Source organism: Ahaetulla prasina, chromosome 3 (genome assembly GCF_028640845.1).
Source record: "Ahaetulla prasina isolate Xishuangbanna chromosome 3, ASM2864084v1, whole genome shotgun sequence".
NCBI lineage: Eukaryota > Metazoa > Chordata > Lepidosauria > Squamata > Colubridae > Ahaetulla > Ahaetulla prasina.
Window position 1 is genome coordinate 120,668,071 of NC_080541.1, and position 21,877 is coordinate 120,689,947.

At 37.7% G+C, this 21,877-nt stretch overlaps 1 protein-coding gene across 1 annotated transcript in view; it reads right to left on the bottom strand.

The window, feature by feature from the left end:
- The window catches only part of TADA1 (transcriptional adaptor 1), a 29,269-nt gene that overhangs the window by 3,603 nt on the left and 3,789 nt on the right, over positions 1-21,877 (bottom strand). The window contains exons 3-7 of the mRNA XM_058177812.1: positions 21,599-21,664; positions 8,428-8,525; positions 3,301-3,510; positions 1,725-1,876; positions 744-906 (exon numbers count right to left, since the gene is read on the bottom strand). Coding sequence (XP_058033795.1) covers positions 744-906; positions 1,725-1,876; positions 3,301-3,510; positions 8,428-8,525; positions 21,599-21,664 — 689 coding nt within the window. The remainder of the gene's footprint in view (positions 1-743; positions 907-1,724; positions 1,877-3,300; positions 3,511-8,427; positions 8,526-21,598; positions 21,665-21,877) is intronic.

Consider the following 21,877-nt stretch of genomic DNA (forward strand, 5'->3'; position numbering starts at 1 on the left):
CTTGGGCCGGAAGGCATACATTCCTCAGTGTTGGGGAGCAGGTAAGAAGGCCCCGGCTGCTCTGAGGGCGGGCAAGACACAACATATATATATATATATGTCTTTGGTTATAATATATATATATTATATATATTATAACCAATTGATAAACTAATATATATTTTCTCCTGCGTAAAATTGGAAGTGTCTTGGCGACGTTTCGACGAAGTCTCATTCGTCATCTTCAGGCTTCAGCTTCATGCTTCTGGGAGCAATGTGTGATCGCAGCTGTTTCTTCCTTTTAACTGCTAGTGGGGGTTTGAACTGATTGGGTGGGAGCTTGGCTGTGCTCTGAGAATTTTACGCAGGAGAAAACCCGAATAACCAAAGACCTACATACAAACACCCGCGAAAACCTCAGAAAACAAATATATATATATATATTAGTTTATCAATTAGTTATAACTTTTTTAAAATGTGATTTATAAATTTGAATTGAATTATGTTATTATTCAGATTAAAGTTATGTTAATATTCAGACAATTCAGTGTGTTATGTTCTTGTAAAACACCATGAAACTAAAAGATGTGGCAGCATATACATTTAAGAACAAACAGAAAGCAAGCTATTTATTTTCTTTCTGGGTATTCTTTCCTCCCCCTCCCCCTCCCCCCGCCATTACTTGGTAGTAATTTCTTTGTGAAACAACATCTCCATCAGGAAAACAACAACTGAAATTAAAATACGTAATCTGTGAAAGTTACCTGCAGTGCCTCAAAGAGATCATACATATTCACTGGGGGCAGGGTTGCTGGTGAGGTGTCCCCGGAACAGGCCAAAAGGAGGGCTGCTTGTTGTTCTGCATCGTCAGGTGGTAGATGGGATGCAAGATTTTGACCAGGTGGGGGAGCCAAGCAGGTAGGAGGGCTAAGAAAAAACACAAATTTTTGTGGAGAAAAATGGATTTGGCATCCTATTAGGGAAAAAGGAAGAGTTCACTGCTGGTTCAGATTCTGTCCTGAATACCAGAAATGTCAATTGGCACATAGCCCCCACTAGGCCACTTGAAGGTCATGTACAACTTCTGATCTGAATAATGTTGTATAACATTAGGCTGCATTTGGATAAAAATGAAAGTTTCGGGCAGCATTTAGTTGTAGCATTTTTCAAGAAAACCTAAAGCAATTATGCATACTATGAAAATATTTATTGATTTATTTGTTTGCTATTATTTATAATTCATCCAGCTCCAGAGATTCCTGAGAGCTAACATCCAAATAAAACTAATACAATTATCAAAATGGTACGAAGGTTAGAGATAATCCATGTTGTAGTTCTTTATCCATACACAAAACTAAATTATCTAAAATAAACAATACAAAAATTAAAAGGTAGGAAATATAATACTGAACTCAGGAGAGACATAAATTTTCTTCATGATTATATCATTCAAAGGCAATAATACTTACAGTTAGATAGTGCTCCATAGTATTTTACAGCCCACTCTAAGCAGTTTACAATATATATTGTCCCCACAGAACTAGATTTAAATCTATGGTTCATCTTTTATGTTAACCTGCATGACCATTTGTTTCCCAATACGGTCCCAGAAATTGGCCTAGACTGGCCAATTTCTCATTTTAAAAAAAAAGAACCCTCTGATTATTAGGACATTTCTGTTAAAAAGTAAGTTTTATATTCTCACATTCTCTCTTATGCTGCATTAGTATTAAGCAAATCCTTACCACTCAGTTAAGTTATTGTAAGCAATGACACTATTCTTCAGATACGGCTGTGGATTGACATTACTTCCAAACGCATATTTGAAGTGACCGTCCCTCACACGGTAAGCCTTTCTTCTTGATATTACAGAGGTAAGGATATCCTTAAGATGCTTCTACAGAGAAAGAAATGTCTGTTTATTGCTTGCAAAAAACAACCAAACCCTGAAGTATCCAATGCTTGTACTATGGAAACATAAAGGCTACTGCCTGGATTCCCCCTTGATTCTGACTAACAATCTATTCTGGAATCCTTGCCTATCCCCAAGTATACCTCCACTGTCAAAGCCCCTTATTTGGCTTATGCATTGCTCTCATTTAACCTCTGGACACCCATCTTGTTCTCTTGGATCTATAAAACCCAACTATAGTCAATGAGGTACTCAAGCTGACTCAAAAAATTGATTCTAACTTCTGCATGCAAGGAGCTAATGAAAGATGTTGCAAAGAATTAAATATACAAATAATATTTGTGAATTAACTTTGTTTGTATCCTGCAGACAAAAAAAAACACAAAATCTGTGTTTTTGCAGATTTTATTCATTTGTGGGAAGCCTACATTTGCAAGGCAAATAACTTAGCAAGAGTATGTTGTCAGAAATTCTAAGAGTCAGAATTACTAACTCCTGTAACCAGAAACAAGTGAGAATTGAGACTGGCCACATCTCTTTATTCCTATTTGCCTCTTTCAAGAATAAAGGAAGAGAGGTGACACCAAGGTTCTGGACTGAACATCAACAGGTGCTAAACCAGTTACACAGTCTGTCATCTCCTTCTTAGCCTCCAAGCTCATTTCAAAAAATCCTTGAAGGAATTTTACAGAATTATTCATGTTGATGAAGACATTAGATGGGCCCCTTCAAACTGTTCATTTCACATATGAATAGAAAAGACATGTGAGCAATACAAATGATGGCATCATCACATAACATTTTTCTGGATTCTGCAGTGTCTTGTTATAAGAGAAAACAGAAAAGAAAGGAGCCATAGGGGACAAGAAGTTGTCCATTTATAATATTTATCTCAGTTGAACTTCAGATGAAGCATGAAATGTTAAAAACAAAAGCTTTCTTTAAAAGCAAAAATAAAATTTCCCAAGGAAACAGACAGGCAAATCAAACTTATGCTAGTCCATACTTTTGCTCCTTAAATAGCACAATCTTACTTTGCCTACATATACTTACAACAAGAAAGTATTCAATCTTGGCCATATGTGGAAAAACAATTCCCCAAATTAATATTAATAAGCAGGCACAAAATAGTTTTCATAGGTCTGTTTTCTTGTAATACGGATATCTTTTTTGTTCCTATTTTTAGAAAGGCAGATACTGTGTTTCCCTGAAAATAAGACCTGTCTTATATTTTTTTGAACCCTGAAATAAATGCTTGGCTTTATTGCCGTGTGCTCAAGAGCCCAATTGGGCTTATTATCAGGGGATGTCTTATTTTGGGGGAAACAGGGTAATCAGTGTCAAACCTGACATCATGCGCAATGTATCTGAGTATTCATGACTAAACCTGCCATTCTGTGTAATCTCACCTCTACGGCATAGACAACAACTGTAACTGCTTCTTCGGTGACATTATCCAAGCCATGCTCATAAGCAGTGACAATCATCCTTCCCTCGAGCTGGCCCCAAGTGGGAAGCATCATTGTGTGTGAACAAAGCTTCAAGTCATCATCTTCTTGGGGATCTTTCGCCACAAACTGCTGAGCTCCAGACAAAGGATTCTGGGGCTGGAACCGGTGCTGTGAAAAACAAAATGGTTCCATTATTTAGACAACATTTACAGTCAAAATGTTGTGACTTCCAGTGAAGATGGCCAACTGACAAAACACCCAGGGAGGTTCTGGGGTGCATCCCTCTGGACTGTCACTTTTTCAACTTACTAACAGAAGGAACTGGCTTTCCTTTAGTTTATATGACTCTCCTGGGTTAGGGAGAGTTTCAGAATTACCCCACAAGATCCTGCGTCAGGAGTTGTGCTTCGGAGTAAGCTTGTGAGCAGCTGGGGGGGGGGGTTGCAATCATTTTGTTGTTGAAAAAGCAGCCATTTTGGAATTTACTTTTCAAACAGACAGTAAGTTATGCCTTTCATTTCTTTATCACTTTTAGGAATTATTCTTTTTCTTAAGCTAAAAAAGGTTCTCTTCAGTCACAGCCTGTTATTCCTTTTTGAAGATCTGAGCTACTTTGGGGACTTCTTTCCTGTTAAATGACAAGAAAGAGGGCAACTAAAGGCAAGCTAAAGTAAGGAAGCATGGAGTGTCTTTTTTTTTTAGATTTTGATGGAAAAAGTTGAGGCTTTTATTTTAAGTAGTTTGTAGCTTGGTCTGCTTTGCTATGGGTGGCTAAAACCTTCTGATTTTTATTGGCCAGCAATTCTTAAGTGACTTACAAAAAAATCCACAAGAGGGAGCTAAGAAGATGGAGCATAGACTTGAGCAAGTTATCAGATGTGTGTTTGAAAAAATATTAAATAAAACTTATCAGTTTATAGATCAACTGTGTTCTAAGGATGTTATAAAAACTACTCAAATTGCTTCAGAGATGCAATTATGTGTAGAAAATTACCAAACTACTTAGCAATTTCACAAGCAGCTGACAATGCAAAACACTCAATTGCAATTTTGGAATATAACCTGACACTAATCTTTATTATGATGGTTTAAATATAAACCTTCCAACACAATTGATGGAAGAGTTCCAAGAAAATATGCAACTTTTAAGAATGCAAGTTTGGGATTTTTTCTTCATGCATACTAATAAAGCTGAGAAACCTGGGAGAAAAAGAGAAGTTTATAAATTATTTGATAGACATTCCAGAGAAGAAAAATATTTTATTCTATGAACATAAGCTGGAAGGAGTGACTTAAAATTAATGAATTAATTGGAATTAGGATGAATTTTTATCAGTCCGATATATGTAATTTGAAAGAAAATTTTAATGTAAAGTGGGTTTGAAAATGTGTTGTTTTCTTTATATATAATGCTTAAGTAATTCCTAAAGTTTTTAAATATTATTGAAAGTGTATTTGAAATTACCTATGTTAACAGGAAGTTTTAAAAAGGTGCATTAGAATTTATTGATTTTATAAATATTCTTAAAGAAAAGTTTAGAGTTGGGAATGACTTAAACTTAGTAAGTTAACTGGAGTTAGTTGGATTTTTATTGGTTGGATCTATGTAATCAGAAGAAATCTTTAGTGTATTTTTTGTTTTGTTATAAAGAAGGTTTGAAAATTGTTTTTTTCTTTCATATATAATTGTTTGAATTATTTTTAAAGCTTGTAAAATATTCCTGAAAGTAAATTTTAAAGTATGTATGTTAAGAGAAAGTAAAAGTAAAACAGGTGTTTACTTTTTAAAAAGGTAAAACAGGTGTTTTTTCCTTTAAGGTTAAAGAATCTGAAAGAATATAGTGAATTTTGTTAATATAAACAATGATAGTTTATAAAGATTAATAAGTGCAAACAGGTATATATATATTATTTCCACAGCAAGGAAAAAAAAGCAGAGATGGTTAAATTGATTGCTATATTAAATAATAATAATAATAATAATAATAATAATAATAATAATAATAATAATAATAATAATAATAATAATAATAATAATAATATTTGAAGAGGAAAATATAACTAATTATGTTTCTATTTGGAAATCATTTCTACATTTTATGCTTGTGATGGAAAAAATTAACATTTTGTTTTTGGTTTTGTCAATTGGAGAGATTAGTTGCTGTAGAAATGGCTAGTATATACTAAAATGTAAAAGTAAAAAGTTGAGGCTGTAATGCTATCTTTTACTATGTTAAAGAGAGTTGGAAATCAACACCTTTTCTTTCTTTTTCGCCTTCTACCTCACATTTTCTCTTCTCTTCCCTTTCTTCCTTCCCCTATTTTCCCATTACTTTTATTTTCCTAATTATATTTTATATTTTGATAAACTAATAACATTTGCAAACATGAAAATGTTATGTCATTTGTATGTACTGATTACCACTCAGCTATGGCTTAAGGTTAAAAAATAATCGTTTTTATATTAGATTTCATTTAGTAGTCTTCTAAAGCAGGGGTCTCCAACCTTGGGACCTTTAAGACTTGCGGACTTCAACTCCCAGAATTCCTCAGCCAGCTTTGCTTTGGCTTTCTGGCTGAGGAATTCTAGGAGTTGAAGTCTACAAGTCTTAAAGTTGCTGAGGTTGGAGACCCCTGTTCTAAAGACAATATCCCCCATGATGGAAAATCTGTACTAAGAAGATTTTTTTTACTGTTTCCACTAAAAAAATCTGAAATGGACATTAAAATTTAGTTTCTTCCCTTTATGACAATGGTTTAAATGCCTAGAAACTAAATAGAGAGATAGCAAAAATAATCTAAATAGAATCATCTCTGATAAAATGGGTGGCACATAAATTATAAATAAATAAATGAATAAAATCACTATGAATCTTATCTTAGCACCCAATTCCTTTTCCCTACTCATTTAAGTAGAAAAACTTATATATTTTTATACAATTATAGAAATACAGAGAAATGATATTATATATTTACCATATTTGGGCCTTTTAGCCATAAAATACTAATAATAATCATCAGGTGCTGCCAGAAGATTGCATAGACTTATTGCAAATAACAGCACAACAAACTAGCAACAATGATGCGTTAGAGTATCTGCAAGAAATACCATTTGCCTGCAAACAGGAACTATTGGGAGCACAAAATAAGAGTTACAGAAAATAGAAAAGTGCTTTGAAATTCAAACCGACAACATAATACCCCAGACTTAACAATTGTTAATCAAAAAAACAAAATGGTCTGGATAATGGATGTTGTAGTATCTGGAGACAGCAGAAGAGGAAGGATGGAGAAAATCACAAAGATCTGCAACTAGGAGAAGAACAACTGTGGTAAAAAAAGCAAAGACAGTATCAACAGCAATAGGCACCTTGGGTGCAATCCCTAAATATCTGGAGCACCACTTGCTGAATACTATTGGCATTGTCAAAATCAGAAACAGTCCATTGCAAAAGGCAGCTTTACTTGGAACAAACTGCGTAATCCTGTAATGGTACCTGAAGTCTATATCGATTTGATTCCTTCTCCTGCCTTTCAAGTAGTTACTAGGGAAGGTGGGTACACATGTGTGTGCCCAGATTCCTTTCTCTCCTTCTCTACTGGCAGCTGCTGTTCTGAGGAAGACTCAAAAGGAAAGCCTCTGTCTCCCTCTTCCTTTCTATTTTATCTCAATGGGAGAGAAGCTGTCCGTATTCAGGAATGTAGTCATTTAATCCTTCTAAGTTCCCCTAATTAGAGATAAAACAGCTTAGTCTATGGGTTAATTATGAGTTATTTCTGCTCTGAATTCTCTAGAGGCTTGCTCTGCTCTCAGTGAAAGTCACACCCTGCATGCTCCCTGTGCTTTGGATTTACACAAGGGTAAATTGTCTAAGTTAGACAATAAGCAGTTTTGAAGTGGATCAAAGTGATTAGACGTCTCTACAACAAACAAACAAAAAAGGAGGGCAGGAAAGGAATAAAAGTTTATTGTCCTGTCCACTATCCTCTGTGGTGACAGAATCCAACAAACCTAAACCTGCTCTGAGAATCCAAGAGCAAGCCACATGCATATTATTGCCACTGCCCAATGGACAAGTCTATGCAGCCACTAAGCTTGACTTCCCCCACAGACCGTTTTTGGTCCCAGGAGACTGCAGGGAGCCTGCTAGGCCCAAAATGAGCCTTGGAGGGTCGCGCTGCACATACACACCCCGTGCTCCCCCGCCCCTGCAATACCCCCCTGGGCATGCACACGTGTCTCCTGCATGTGCCCCACCCCTGCACATGCACGGCAGAGACCCGAAAGTCAGCTGGCCAGGGGGAGGCGTGCGCGCATGTGGGGTAGAGCTGAGCTTGGCAATGGCTTGCTTTTGCCATCACGGTGTTGTGTCTTGCCCGCCCTCAGAGCAGCCGGGGCCTTCTTACCTGCTCCCGCACACTGAGGAATGTATGCCTCCCGGTCCCAGTCCTGGCTCCATGCCCACACAAACTGCAGAAGGAGAATCTCCCTGCCCCAGCCCTGACTCCATGCCCAGGCAAACGGAGCAGCTAGACCCCTCCCCCTCCTCCACAGCAGGTGAGCCTGAGGAGGGTTTACTCCCAAGAACAGCTGATTGGTGTGACCCTCGCATCAGAAGATTGGAGAGGCGGAGGCTACAGAGGGAAGGGAGGGGCAGGCCTTAATGAGTGCTGAGTCATGGTGCCACACCCCATGGCCTATATAAAGGAGCTACTTTCTGGCAGTCTCTGAGTCAGGCAAAAAGTCAAACTTATCTTGCTGAAGTCACTTACTGGTCTCCTGCCTGCTCTGAGGACTTTGCTAGGACTTTGGACAGAGCTGCAGAGGCACGCCTGATTCGGATTTCCCGGACCCAGCCGTCAGCGGAGGAGTGGGACACGACACACGGACTAGGGCAATACTGTATATATGGCTGTTGCCCAAATTAGAAACAGTGTACTGCATTACCCATGCTTTCCCATACTCTACTCTGTACTGGCAAAGGGGGGAAATTGCAAAGTGGGTATACCAGGTATTCTGGTGGGGTAACAAGGACTTTGAAATGGAATTGCTGTGTGTTTCCAATTCTCATAAGAGAAACTTACATCAAACTTCTGCCGAACCGAAGAAAATTTTTTCTTCCCTTTAGGCTTGCCAGGTTTTGGTGCAGAACCTCCTGTCCAAGGCAGAGAGCCAGCACCTTCTGAAAATAGGAAACAGAAAAACACAAAGTTTTATAATTCATACATTAGCAAATTGTGTCCTCCCCAATTTAAGTATATCTTAGCTGTTTCCATTTTGCAGGCCACCTCGCTTAATCATCATCTACCTATTTCTTATCTTACTTACTGTAAATTAGATATTCTCATTTTTATTCCAGATGACTCAACAATGACATTTTAAACTGTATTTAACATGATGTCTGAACTACAGTCATTTTAGACTGCATTCTTCAGTAAGCTTTTAAAATATATCGTATTACTTATTTTAAGGGGACTAGTAACTGATTATAATGCCTACAAACAAAATAGCAATTATAAAACAGCTTTTCTTGATTTGATCCACTGGGGAGAGCCGAGTTCTAGTTCATCCTCAGTCATCGAAGCTCACTGGGTAACTTCGGGCCAGTCACTGTCTCTGCCCAGCCTACTTATAGGGATGTTGATGGCTACCTTGAGCTATATATGCCACTTTGATCTCCTGAACAAAAAAGCAGGATATAAAACAGTTTAGCTAACTAAGAATTAATTAAATGCAGTAAGGGAATTTATTGATATATAAAATTACAAAGAAGAGCAGATTCAGATTATCTAGTGGAAAACTTGCAAAATAATCACCATAATTAAAAAACATCCTCCTTCCTCTTTCAATGTAATTCTGCTGATAATGTACTTTAAGCAATTACTCTCCACTACTGGTTAAGACACCAGACAGTTAGAAACCAGAAAACTGTGAGTTCTAGTCCCAGGCTGGCCTGGCCTAGCCTAGCCTAGCCATGAAAGCCAACTGGAGGATGTCAGGCCAGTCACATTCACTACACCCAACTCATCCCACAGGATTATTGTTGTTATTGTTATGAGGGTAATCAGAGTAGGAAGTAGTATCTGTTCATCACCTTGAATTATTTACAAAAATCATAGAAGTGGAATATAAAAGAAAACAAAATACACATTTGGATGAAAGTTCAAAATCTAGCTTAACAGAATAGGCTTATAGCTTGCCTTCTTTGGGGCTGCAGTGCTTCCTAGATAAAAAAAGACATCACAAATTGGTCCTTTCCTAGTCATAAACAAAATTAAGGCAAAGCAATGAGTGAGCAAGTTTGAGCCAACACCACATTACTTTCACGTGGCTAAAATGAAAGAAATAATTCCAAAACAATCAATAAAATTGCAAACATCTTTATATAAATCTATGGGATGACAGTGCTGAAATATTGTACACCATGTGCACAATTATTAGGCAAGTAAGTATTTTGACCATATCATCCTTTGTATGCATATTTCCCACCTCCAAGTTGTATAAACTTGAATGCTTAGTGGATATAAGCAGATCAGGTGATGTGTATTTGAGTAATGAGGGAGGGTGTGGCCTAAGGAAATCAACACCCTAAATTTGTATGCATAATTATTAGGCAGCTTCTTTTCCTCAAGCAAAATGGGCTAAAAAAGAGATTTAACTGACTCTGAAAAGTCAAAAATTGTAAAAAGTCTTTCAGAGGGAATGCAGCACTCTTGAAATTGCTAAGATATTGGCGTGATCACAGAATCATCAAACGTTTTGTTCCAAATAGTCAATAGGGTTGCAAGAAACGTATTGAGAAAAAAAGATGCAAATTGTTAAATATTTGAGAAGAATCAAACGTGAAGCTACCAGGAACTCATTATCCTCCAGTGCTGTCATATTCCAGAACTGCAACCTACCTGGAGTGCCCAGAAGTACAAGGTGTTCAGTGCTCAGAGACATGGCCAAGGTAAGGAAGGCTGAAATCTGACCACTGAACAAGACACATAAACTGAAAAGGCAAGACTGCGCCAAAAATTTTATTTTATATTTATTTATTTATTTATAATCCAATTTCTATACCGCCCTTCTCCCGAAAAACTCAGGGCGGTTTACAGCCATATTAAAAACACAAAAGTACACATAATATAAATAACAAATTTAAAAACATTTAAAATGAATATATTAATTGGCCAATTTACTAAAATGGTCAAAACCGACATAAAACCCTTTAAAATTTAAAAACTATAATTAAAATACATTTAAAATACATATCTGAAGGCAGATTTTTCAAAGGTTTTATGACTGATGACAATGCCTCTTGACAGACCAGATGGATGGGCCCGAGGCTAGATCAGTAACAGGCACAGAGCTCCACTTCAACTCAGACACCATCAAGGTGGAGGTGGGGTACTGGTATGAGCTGGTATTATGAAATATGAGCTAGTTGGACCTTTTTGGGTTGAAGATGGACTCAAAATCAACTCCCAAACCTACTGCCAGTTTTTAGAAGAGACTTCTTCAAGCAGTGGTACAGGAAAAAGTCTGTATCTTTCAAGACTATGATTTTTATGCAGGACAATGCTCCATCACATGCCTCAAAGTTCTCCACTGTGTGGCTAGCCAGTAAAGGCTTTAAAGATGAAAGAATAATGATATGACCCCTTCCTCACCTGACCTAAACCCTATTGAGAACTTGTGAGCTCTTCTTAAATGGGAGATTTATGGTGAAGGAAAACAGTACACCTCTCTGAACTGTGTGGGAGGCTGTGGCTGCTGCTGGACAAAAAGTTGATCTTCAGCAGATCAAGAAACTGACAGGCTCCATGAATGGAAGGCCTATGGCTGTTACTGAAAAGAAGGGTGGCTATATTGGTCACTGATTTCTTTTTAACTGCCAGAAATGTTTATTTGTAGATTTTGAGTTGTTCATTATTCTCACTTTAACAGATGAAAATAAATGAGTGAGATGGTAAAATTTTCATTTTTCATTTAGTTGCATAATACTTCTGCACACTAATAGTTGCCCAATAATTATGCACACAGATATTCTCCTATGAGAGCCATTATCCCACTTTTAGTTTCTTAAATATTCTGATTTGAAGTTTATTAACATTTTGGATTGGCCAAAAGCACTATAGTTGTTCAATAATAACATTAATCCTCCAAAATACAGCTTGCTTAATAATTCTGCACACAGTGTATATAATTCAGATGATTAATCTTCTAAAAATATACTGCAGAGTAAAAAATTCTTGTTCAACTCAAATAATAAAGGAAATTCCCTCTAAGGAACTGCTGGGGAAGAAATTTAGCTTACAACAAGGATTCTCAAACTTTAATATAGGGCAATATTTAAATAACTTTTATTATTCTTAAATATATAGGCAGGTTTATATATGAATTAATAATATCATCTTAGACAAAGTCTTCATAAAGATGTCTTGGTGTCTGATGCAAGTATGTAATTCATAGCATTTGTCTGATGTGTGATATAATCACACATATGCTGTTGTTTACTTCCCTGTGGATGCCTGTTCTCCAAGTATTAATTCCAAGTCCCAATGTTTGGGAGTAATGAAAGAAAAAATATACCTCCAGACTGCAGTTTGGTAACACTTAGTAACCTCATAAAGAAAAGGGGAAGGGGGGGGAGAGAGAGAAATGCCAATCTCATTTTCATTTGTATTCTTTAGTGCTATATAATTTATCATCTGTAAATCCACTCTTCTGTAAATTGATTCAGCCAAGCCTGGTACCTAACTGTGGTCATGTAGCCATTGTGCATTTATTAGAAATCTAAAGTATGTACTCAGGCACTTTTGAGTTTTTATTTATTCTTGTCTAATCATCTTCTATGTTAAGGGTTTTCCACACAATTTATGCAACCTGTCCATCATTCTTTATACATATATTAAACAGAGATGAATAAGTAAATGATTAGAGAACATCAGTCAATGGGGATATTTAAGGATTAAATAAAAAGAAGCAAGAAAAGGGACAATGCAGACTGTGAATTATATCTGAAGTATTATTGATACTTCACTTGTTCTAGGTATAAATTTTTAAGATGGATCTGTAAAAGAGGTATGGCTTTATGTTAATAAATGGTATGCCACAGAATTCAAAAGAAGAGAAGAAATTGGCCTGGTTAGAAATTATATGGAAATTCTTGCATGTCAGAATTTTAAGCTAGCTTGGAAAGATGAAAAACATCTCAGATAAAGGCATTGGCAAATCATCTACATACTGTTGTCATGCAAAACAGGTAGGTATGTCATGAAATAATCTGGAAGTTGAGCTAGACTTGAAGGAGATCTTATTAATTCCTTAGATTTATATCCTGTCTCGACAGTTCACAAGAAGCCATACCTCCATGCCGCCATGATGGTAGCTCTACAACCAAACTCTTGGTTCTACCCATCTTCCGATGGGAAGGTTTTCCCATAAGAGAGAGAAAGAGGAGGTGCCAAGCTATTAAAGGGAAAGCAGTATTTTCGAAAACAAATCTCTGTGAAGAAAGAGTACCTAAGCAACCTGTTATTAGATAGCCCTAGCCTTTGAAGACATTGCTGTTATAGTATTGAACAATATTGGATGGTGTACTTTGGATTGGCTGTCTTCAGGTTTGAGGATAAACTAGGATCTTTCTTGAAATGATCATTAGTAGGATCTGAAGACCTCCTGAGCAACTGGAGACCAGCATGAGACAATCTATTGGGAAGAGGGGAGCCAGAAGAGAGAGGAAAACTGTTCTAACTGCCCCTCCCCCCTCAAAAAATACTACTATGAGCCTCAAAAAGAAACAAGACAGTAAGTTTAGATCTATCTTATTTTTCATCAGAAAATATGTAGTGGATTCTGAAGTAGACCAGGGTGTAACACTACATGCATATATAGAGAGAAAATGCATTAAGAAATATTCTGCTATGTTTTGTTCTTGAAATCCTGAGAGCACACAGAATGCACACTGGCATTTAGGAATTCAAAGTAGTGTACCTCAGTCTCCCTCCCCATTTTTCCCAATTACACCCCTGTGAGACTGGATGGTCTAAGAGTAAACTTTTCCAGCAACCTCTTACTCTCATCTGATTTGGACCTTCAGAGATCTTTATGCCTTACTATGTGTTACTATTTATTTATCACATTTATACAGTACTTAGCTTTTGTCTGACAGCTCAAGATCCCATATATTGGTGTATCACCCTTTTTCATCCCCAGAAAAATGCTAAGAATTAAGTTGATCAGACAGGTGTCCCAGAGTCACCCAATAAACTCTGTAGGCAAACGAAAGCTGGAATGTCAACTCTCCTGATCTAAATCTGACTTATGACTATTTTGTTTAATTTGGCACAATGATTCAGAGAAATGCATTTCAAAATCAGTAAGTTAAAGTTTATTTCCAAGTCTTGCACAAATGAAATAAGAAATAGAGAGATAATCTTAAATTCTGATCAGTACCTGGGGCAAGATAAATACAGCTAAATTGAAATTAATGTAATATGATTAATATTTTAAAAGGCCTTCTTTTTTAATTTCTTCACACTTAAATGGATCAACGAGATTTTAAGCAATTTCTTTGGCCAGGTTATCATTTAAGATTTTCATTGCTACATTGTAATTGCCTTTGGGAAAGAATACTTTAATGTTCTACACTTTCAAACTTATCAACAGAATTTAATTTGGCTTCAATTATACGTTGATAAAGGACTTGCAGAATGCAGCTCTTAAAACTTTTATTTTACCGCAATGAAATATTGATAAATATGTGGTTTCTTGTTTATTCAATATTTGTCCTCATAAATATATCATCATCATCATAGTTGGAAAGGACCTTGGAGGTCCTCTAGTCCTGCTCAAGCAGGAGGTCCTATACCATTTCACACAAATGGATGTCTAGTCTCTTCTTAAAATCATCCAGTGATGGGGCACCCACAACCCCTGAAGGCAAGACATTCCACTGGTTGATTGTTCTCACTGTCAAGATATGTCTTTTAGTTCTAGTTTGCTTCTCTCCTTGATTAGTTTACATCCATCACTTCTTGTTTTACCTTCTGGTGCTTTGGAAAATAACCCTCTTCTTTGTAGCCTCTCAAATATTGGAACACTTCTATCATGTCACCCCTAGTACTTCTTTTCACTAGACTAGACATACCCAATTCCTGCAACTATTCTTCATATATTTTAGCCTCCAGTCCCCTTATCATCCTAATTGCTCCTCTTGGCACCCTTTCCAGTCTTTTTTATATCATGGTGAGCAAAACTGGATGCAGTATTTCTTGTGTGGTCTTACCAAACTATTATAAAGTGGTACTAACATTCATGTAATCTTGATTCTATCCCTCTGTTGATGGAGCCTAGGATTGCATTGGTTTTTTTGGGAGGTGCAACACATTAATGGCTCATATTTAAGTGACTATCTACTAGAACTCCAAGATTCCTCTTGCAGTTACTGCTATTGAGCCATGTTTAATCTAATCTGTATCTGTACATTTGGTTTTTCTTCCCTAAGTGTTAAATCTTGCTTTTCTCTACATTGAATTTCATTTTGTTAGATAGGGCCCTTTGTTCAAGTCTGTCAAGATCCCTCTGGATTTTGAGCCTTTCTTCTAGGATGTTGGAAATTCCTGTCAAGTTGGTGTCATCTGTGAATTTGATGAATTCGCATTCTATTCCCTCATCTAAATCATTTATGAAGATACTGAAAAGTATTTCTGTATACAATTCAATCATTTAAAAAAATTGTATAGTTTTGACTCTTTTACCCAGTAAAGGTTTGTACTGTGCAACTCTCTCATAATATTATAGTATCTACAATTAGAATAAGACTACTGATTCAGTTTTAGAATTTATTAGCATTTCTTTGCTAATGATACCACCAATACTCTGTATTCGTTAGCCTTGGGAAAATTAAGTGCCCTTTCCATCAGCATTTTAGTTTCTAGAAATATCATGAGGTTAATTTAGAATCAAAAGGCTAAGGAAAGAAAGCATAGTAATGAGATTTATGTTTCCTAATTGAGCAATTAGGAAATCTGCAATCATTTTGTGTAACAATATGCTCCCTATTTGCTAATTCAGTTAGTCAGTGAGTCCACAAATATTTAAATAGCCTTTATCATTTGTCCTTGGCAAAGGCAACAATCTGTATAGAGACACAGTATTAGAACAGATATTTAAATTAAACTGTCAAAGGACAGCAAAGTATTTTGCAGGGTCCAGAAGTATTCATCTCTTGTTTGCTTAAATAAATTTTATAGTCTATCATTGCAGTCATAAACTTGAAAAGACAGCAGCAACATCACTGAAAGTCTCAATAAAGATGCTGTGAATTGCAACAGTCTCATACTAACAACTGTAGATTGCCATTTTTATTGATCGAAGCAGAAGGTCTCAGGATGCCAGAGTTTGGGGGGAGGGGTAACAATGGGGAAGTTCCACGTGCAAAGCAGGTATTTAACCACAACACTGCTTTGTCTTCCAGTATCTAATGAAAAATATTACAATTTGGCTGCATAAAAACATCATTTATTCCAGATCAGCGGTGAAATCCACTTACCTTCGCTACTGGTTCGGGAATGGGAGTATGTGCACACTACCTTCTGCGCATGCGGAGATGGTAAAAAAACGGGACGTAATGATGTGCTGGCGGGTGGGTGGAGCCTCCCGCCACCAGCGCTACCAGTTTGGAGAGCTGGATAGAACCGGGGGGTGGGGGGATGTTTCACCACTGTTCCAGATGAATACAACTGAGCCATAATTAAACAGTTCATCTGTATTTCTAGGGCAAAATAGTGCTGCTTATACCCCAAAACCATATTCTCTCTCTCAGATCCAATAGCTTAATTTTTATTTTTGAAAAAAATGCACCGATTTCATTGTGGGTCCCCCCCACACATATATATAATGATGAAGTATATTATCTGTTTGTACTTAGTCTATTCTTTATAGGTTGTATCTAATTTTCATATTGGATTTCTAGTGAGCTGTCCACTTTGAACTATACTGGTACAAAAACTGCACACTGCCAAGAGGTAACATTCATGATCAGGTGGCTATTATAAGTAGAGAAATCTATTCTTCTTCAGGCATCTTTAATTCTTATTCTACTGAGATATTTCAGAAATTGTTATACAAATAACAATAGTAAAAATGAAGCGTTTGAACTTCTTACCTGATAACTATTTTATGATGCCTTCAGACACATAAGGTATTATTCACATTATTTATTAATCTAGCTTCACACTGTACTTTGGGTTCCACAAAACAATGTTTTCTTATGTTGGTTCTGAATGGTAACCTGGATATTTTTTTTTAATTTGGTATGCTTCAAAACCGGTTCTAATTATAGCACTTATGTTTTAGCGTTATTGCTAATTTTATCTGTTGTTGATTTTTAAAATCTATTGTCTATTATTTTAGTTGTTATTTATATTTAAGTTGGTTACTAGAGGTCATCTTGAGAAGGGTTTTACTCTAAGAGGACATAAACATTCTAAAAAAAAATCCTAGAGTAACTGGAAAATTAAGTTTTATTCTGTGGAGGCTATATTGCAAATTTTCTTGCCAGATATGTCTTCAGAACAGCTTCTCCTGCTCCTAAATACACTACTTTGAAGTTTCTGTGGATCTCCTGCATAACATTTGTTCACCTTACAGACATTAAAATGAATACATTGTAATTATATGAACATTATCTGTATTAAATCATTAGCATCGCACTGAAAATCTTTCTCTGGGAATCATATTATCTCAAAGTTCTACATGGAAATTTCTGACCCTGGGTTACACATGCCTGTGATAAGAGAGGTACAATATCCTAATCCAGAAACCTCTTTGTGTACTAAAGAAGGTGTAGCATGGGTTGGGCAATATCAATTTGGTATGGTATGCTTACCTTCCACCTAGAGTTAAAATGGGTGGATCAGTTACACAAGTAGCTGACAAAGCAATTTCAAGGGATTAGTTGATAGTGCTATTATGTAGAAACTATGCAAGTACAGCTTCTTTTTTCTACACATTTTCATATTAGAATCTTGTGATTTTTTTAAAAAAAAATAGTGTTGGCTTCATGCTAGGGGCCTCAAACCATCTACATGTAAGTGGGAGCTTATATTGTATATAGTCATGTGAATAAGTACAGTCAGGCACCCCATGAAGAGTTCGTTTCTATTTAACCTATGTGGAGATATAATATCTTTATATATAATATCTTTATTTAAGCAACATGTAACTATTTAAACAACGTCTAGAGAGCACCTGGAGGTCCAGCCGTTCCGAAGCTGATCGGACACTAGTTATTCTAGGACCTACCTAGTGGCAATGAGGGAGGCGAGGCGCTCATATGCCTCCACCCTCATTGCGTCGGCAGATAACCGCCCGGCCGCCCTGTTTCGGGTGACCCGCTCCCTCCTTCATCAGGAGGTGCGGGACAACCCTTTGCAGGGACGTGCTGAGGAGTTTAGTGGTTATCTATACGATAAAATCGCTCAGCTCCGGGATGGTCTGGACCGAAATTGGGATGATCCAAGCGAGGGAGAGGAGACACGTCTTGTTGAGTCCATTTGGGATGAGTTTGACCCTGTGGCTCCCGAGGACGTGGACAGGTTGTTGGGGAGACTTCACGCCACTACATGTTTACTGGACCCGTGTCCTTCCTGGCTGGTACTGGCCACTCAGGAGGTGACACGAGGCTGGCTCCAGGAGATTATCAATGCTTCTTTGTTGGAAGGGGTTTTCCCTGCCGCCTTGAAAGAGGCGGTGGTGAGACCCCTCCTCAAGAAGCCCTCCCTGGACCCAGCTATTTTGGGTAATTATCGTCCAGTCTCCAACCTTCGCTTTGTTGCGAAGGTTGTAGAGAGTGCTGTGGCGCGACAGCTACCCCAATACCTGGATGAAGCCGTCTATCTAGACCCGTTCCAGTCCGGCTTCCGACCCAGGTACAGCACGGAGACAGCTTTGGTCGCATTGGTGGATGATCTCTGGAGGGCCAGGGACAGGGGCTATTCCTCTGCCCTGGTCCTATTAGATCTCTCAGCGGCTTTTGATACCATCGACCATGGTATCCTGCTGCGCCGGTTGGGGGGATTGGGAGTGGGAGGCACCGTGTATCGGTGGTTCTCCTCCTGTCTCTCTGACCGGTCGCAGACGGTGTTGACAGGGGGGCAGAGGTCGACCGCGAGGGACCTCACTTGTGGGGTGCCGCGGGGTCGATTCTCGCCCTTCTGTTCAACATCTATATGAAGCCGTTGGGTGAGATCATCAGTGGCTTTGGGGTGAGATACCAGCTGTCGCTGATGACACCCAGCTGTACTTCTCCACCCAGGCCACCCCAATGAAGCTGTTGAAGTGCTGTCCCGGTGTGTGGAAGCCGTGCGGGTCTGGATGGGGAGAAACAGGCTCAAGCTTAATCCCTCCAAGGCGGAGTGGCTGTGGATGCGGCACCCGATTCAGTCAGCTGCAGCCGCGGCTGACTGTTGGAGGCGAGTTATTGGCCCCAAAGGATAGGGTCGCAACTTAGGTGTCCTCCTGGATGAGCGGCTGTCGTTTGAAGATCATTTGACGGCCGTCTCCAGGGGGCCTTCCACCAGGTTCGCCTGGTTCGGCAGTTCGCCCCTTCCTTGATCGGGATGCCTTGTGCACGGTCACTCATCGCTCGTTACCTCTCGCTTGGATTATTGTAATGCTCTCTACATGGGGCTCCCCTTGAAGTGCACTCGGAGGCTTCAGTTAGTCCAGAATGCAGCTGCGCGGGTGATAGAAGGAGCTCCGCGTAGCTCCCATATAACACCGCTCCTGCGCAGACTGCACTGGCTACCTGTGGCCTTTCGAGTGCACTTTAAGGTGTTGGTTACTACCTTTAAAGCGTTCCATGGCTTAGGGCCTGGGTACTTATGGGACCGCCTGCTGTTACCACATGCCTCCCACCGACCCATACGCTCTCACAGAGAGCGACTTCTCAGGGTGCCGTCCGCCAAGCAATGTCGGCTGGCGGCCCCCAGGGGAAGATCCTTCTCTGTGGGGGTTCCCACCCTCTGGAACGAACTTCCCCCGGGTTTATGCCAAATACCTGACCTTCGGACATTCCGTCGCGAACTGAAGACACATCTTTTTATTCGCGCGGGGCTGGCTTAAATTGATTTTAACAAATTTTTAAATTCTTAGAAATTAATTTTAAATGGGGTTTTTTAGCTTATTATATATTTTACTTCTCAGGCCAATTTTAAAATAAGTTTTTTAACTGCATTTTAAATTTGTATATTGTACCGTCTGTTTTATTCTTGCCTGTACACCGCCCTGAATCCTTCGGGAGAAGGGCGGTATAGAAATCAAATAAATAAATAAATAAAATAAATAAATAAACTAATTGATCAGAAAGTATAAAAATTGACTTTCAATGATTTATTCAACAAAAATAATCAGATATTATATTTTGTAGAAAAAAGAAGTACACTCTTGATTCTAATAACTGATTTTCCCCTTTGGCAAGGTCAACATCATGTTGCAAGGTCCACTTTCCATTGAGCTTCAACCTTCTAGCAGAAAATTTTACATTATCTTCCAACACCCTTTGGTACAATGAAAAATTGTAACAGATTCTTTGATAATGAACTGCCAAGACCATGATAAAGCCTCAAACCATAATATTTCCACCATCATGTTGTTAACATGCTTTTCTGGTCTTTATTTTTTGCCAAACATGTCTTCAGAAATTACTGGCTAATAACTCTAATTTTGCCTCATTGTTATTCCAGAAGTTTGGCCTTTGTCTAGATCTATAGCAAACTTTATACTTGTCCTGATATTTTTTCTGGACAGTAAAGATTTTTTCCTGCTACACACACACCCACATCCACACCCATGTAGATCTAATTTACACCACTTCTTTCCAATGCACTTTGACATCAATAGTAAAGAGATGTAGATCTTGTGATGAAATTCTGGAGTTCTTAGAGATTTCTTTTGCCTGGGCAAGTTGACAGTTTTTTGAAATTTGAAAGTTTTGAAACTTTTCCACTTGTAGTTGATTTTCTGGATAGTGGAATGATTGGTGATTAATTTTTGGCAATCTTTTTAAACCTCTTCCTAGATTCAGAGAGCTCTTTTCAATTTAGGCATGGTGATACCACACCCTTCAAAAACAAAGAGCAAAGCAAATTGCCTGCGGTGTCAATAAAACAGGTTTCTCCTGGATCTTCTTTAACCATGTTCTAGTCATTTGCCCTGACCCAATTCTAATTTCAGGTATTTAAGGTAATAATAAATGTAGGGATATAAATACTTTTTTTCACATGCAAAATTTGCATTTATGCTTATTTAAATTACACAACGGAGTACAAAAATGTAATCCATTGACATTTCACATTTCTAAACAATCGATCTTCCTCAAAGAGAGAATTGAAGTTCAACAACTATATATTCAAAAAGGTGTATGTTGAAATGTTGAAAAAGTCGACTGTAACTTTAGATATTATAATGCTATTATGTTTCTGTATGTTTATTCAGCTTTTTACTTTGTTTCTGAGAGATCCAAGGAAACAAGACCATTATATTCACCTTGTCAAACTTACTAATCAGCCTGTTCACCATATCAAGCAGGACACATGAATATGCTCTATGGCTTCAATCCTTGTTCAAGTTTAGTTCTTTTGTGTTAACATAAGTTTAAGCCAGTAATTTAAAGACAGTCATTGCAACGGATGATTCATGTGTAGTGCTCCTAAGTGATTGTGCTCACAAGGTTTATACTCTTACTATAGAAATAACAAAACTGGGAAGAGTCAGGAGCTGCAACTCAGTTTTTTTATAGGCCACAAAATGCTTTCCAGTGACATGCTCATGTTACTAGAAGGGACAACCAGATTTTTATGGCCGATCTTTATATTTTGGGGAACTGAAACTTGAAATCAAAATGGGAGATATCTAGAATGGAAACTGCTTCTATTCTCACCGAGCCAAGCCAAACCTGAAAAAAATAGCCTGAAATTTCTGTTTTAAGATAATGATGGGTACTTGGGTAGTGTACGTGGGTAGTGTACGTGGGTACAATGTTATGTTCCTATTTCCATCTTAAAATCCAAAATGTGGTCACTTACACTGACCAGTTTTTAAAAAGTGAAAAAGCAGTATAAAGCTAAATATCTTTAAATGATACAGATGAACTTCTTAAAATGTGGCCCAATATAGCATGAAATGAACATTAGAACTACCATAAATAACATTTAGTACAGATCTATCCATCCATATGCAAAAGAGACTTTTTCAGTGACTTACCTGGTGCAGAAACCAAGATTTGACATCGTGTAAGAATAGCTAGCAAGAAGTCATTGTGAAAATGAACTGCCAAAATAAAAGACATAGTCTGCATTACAATTATGACAATTATTTTAACATATATTTGCATTAAGTTCATAAATTTGCCCAGAAGATATAATAGCAAGATATAAAAGCAAAAAGCATATAATAGCTTTTTCAAGTCCAAAACTAAATACAAGACTCCTAATTCAGCAACTTAACATTTTCAGCTTTTATCATCTAAAATTTCTTCAATGG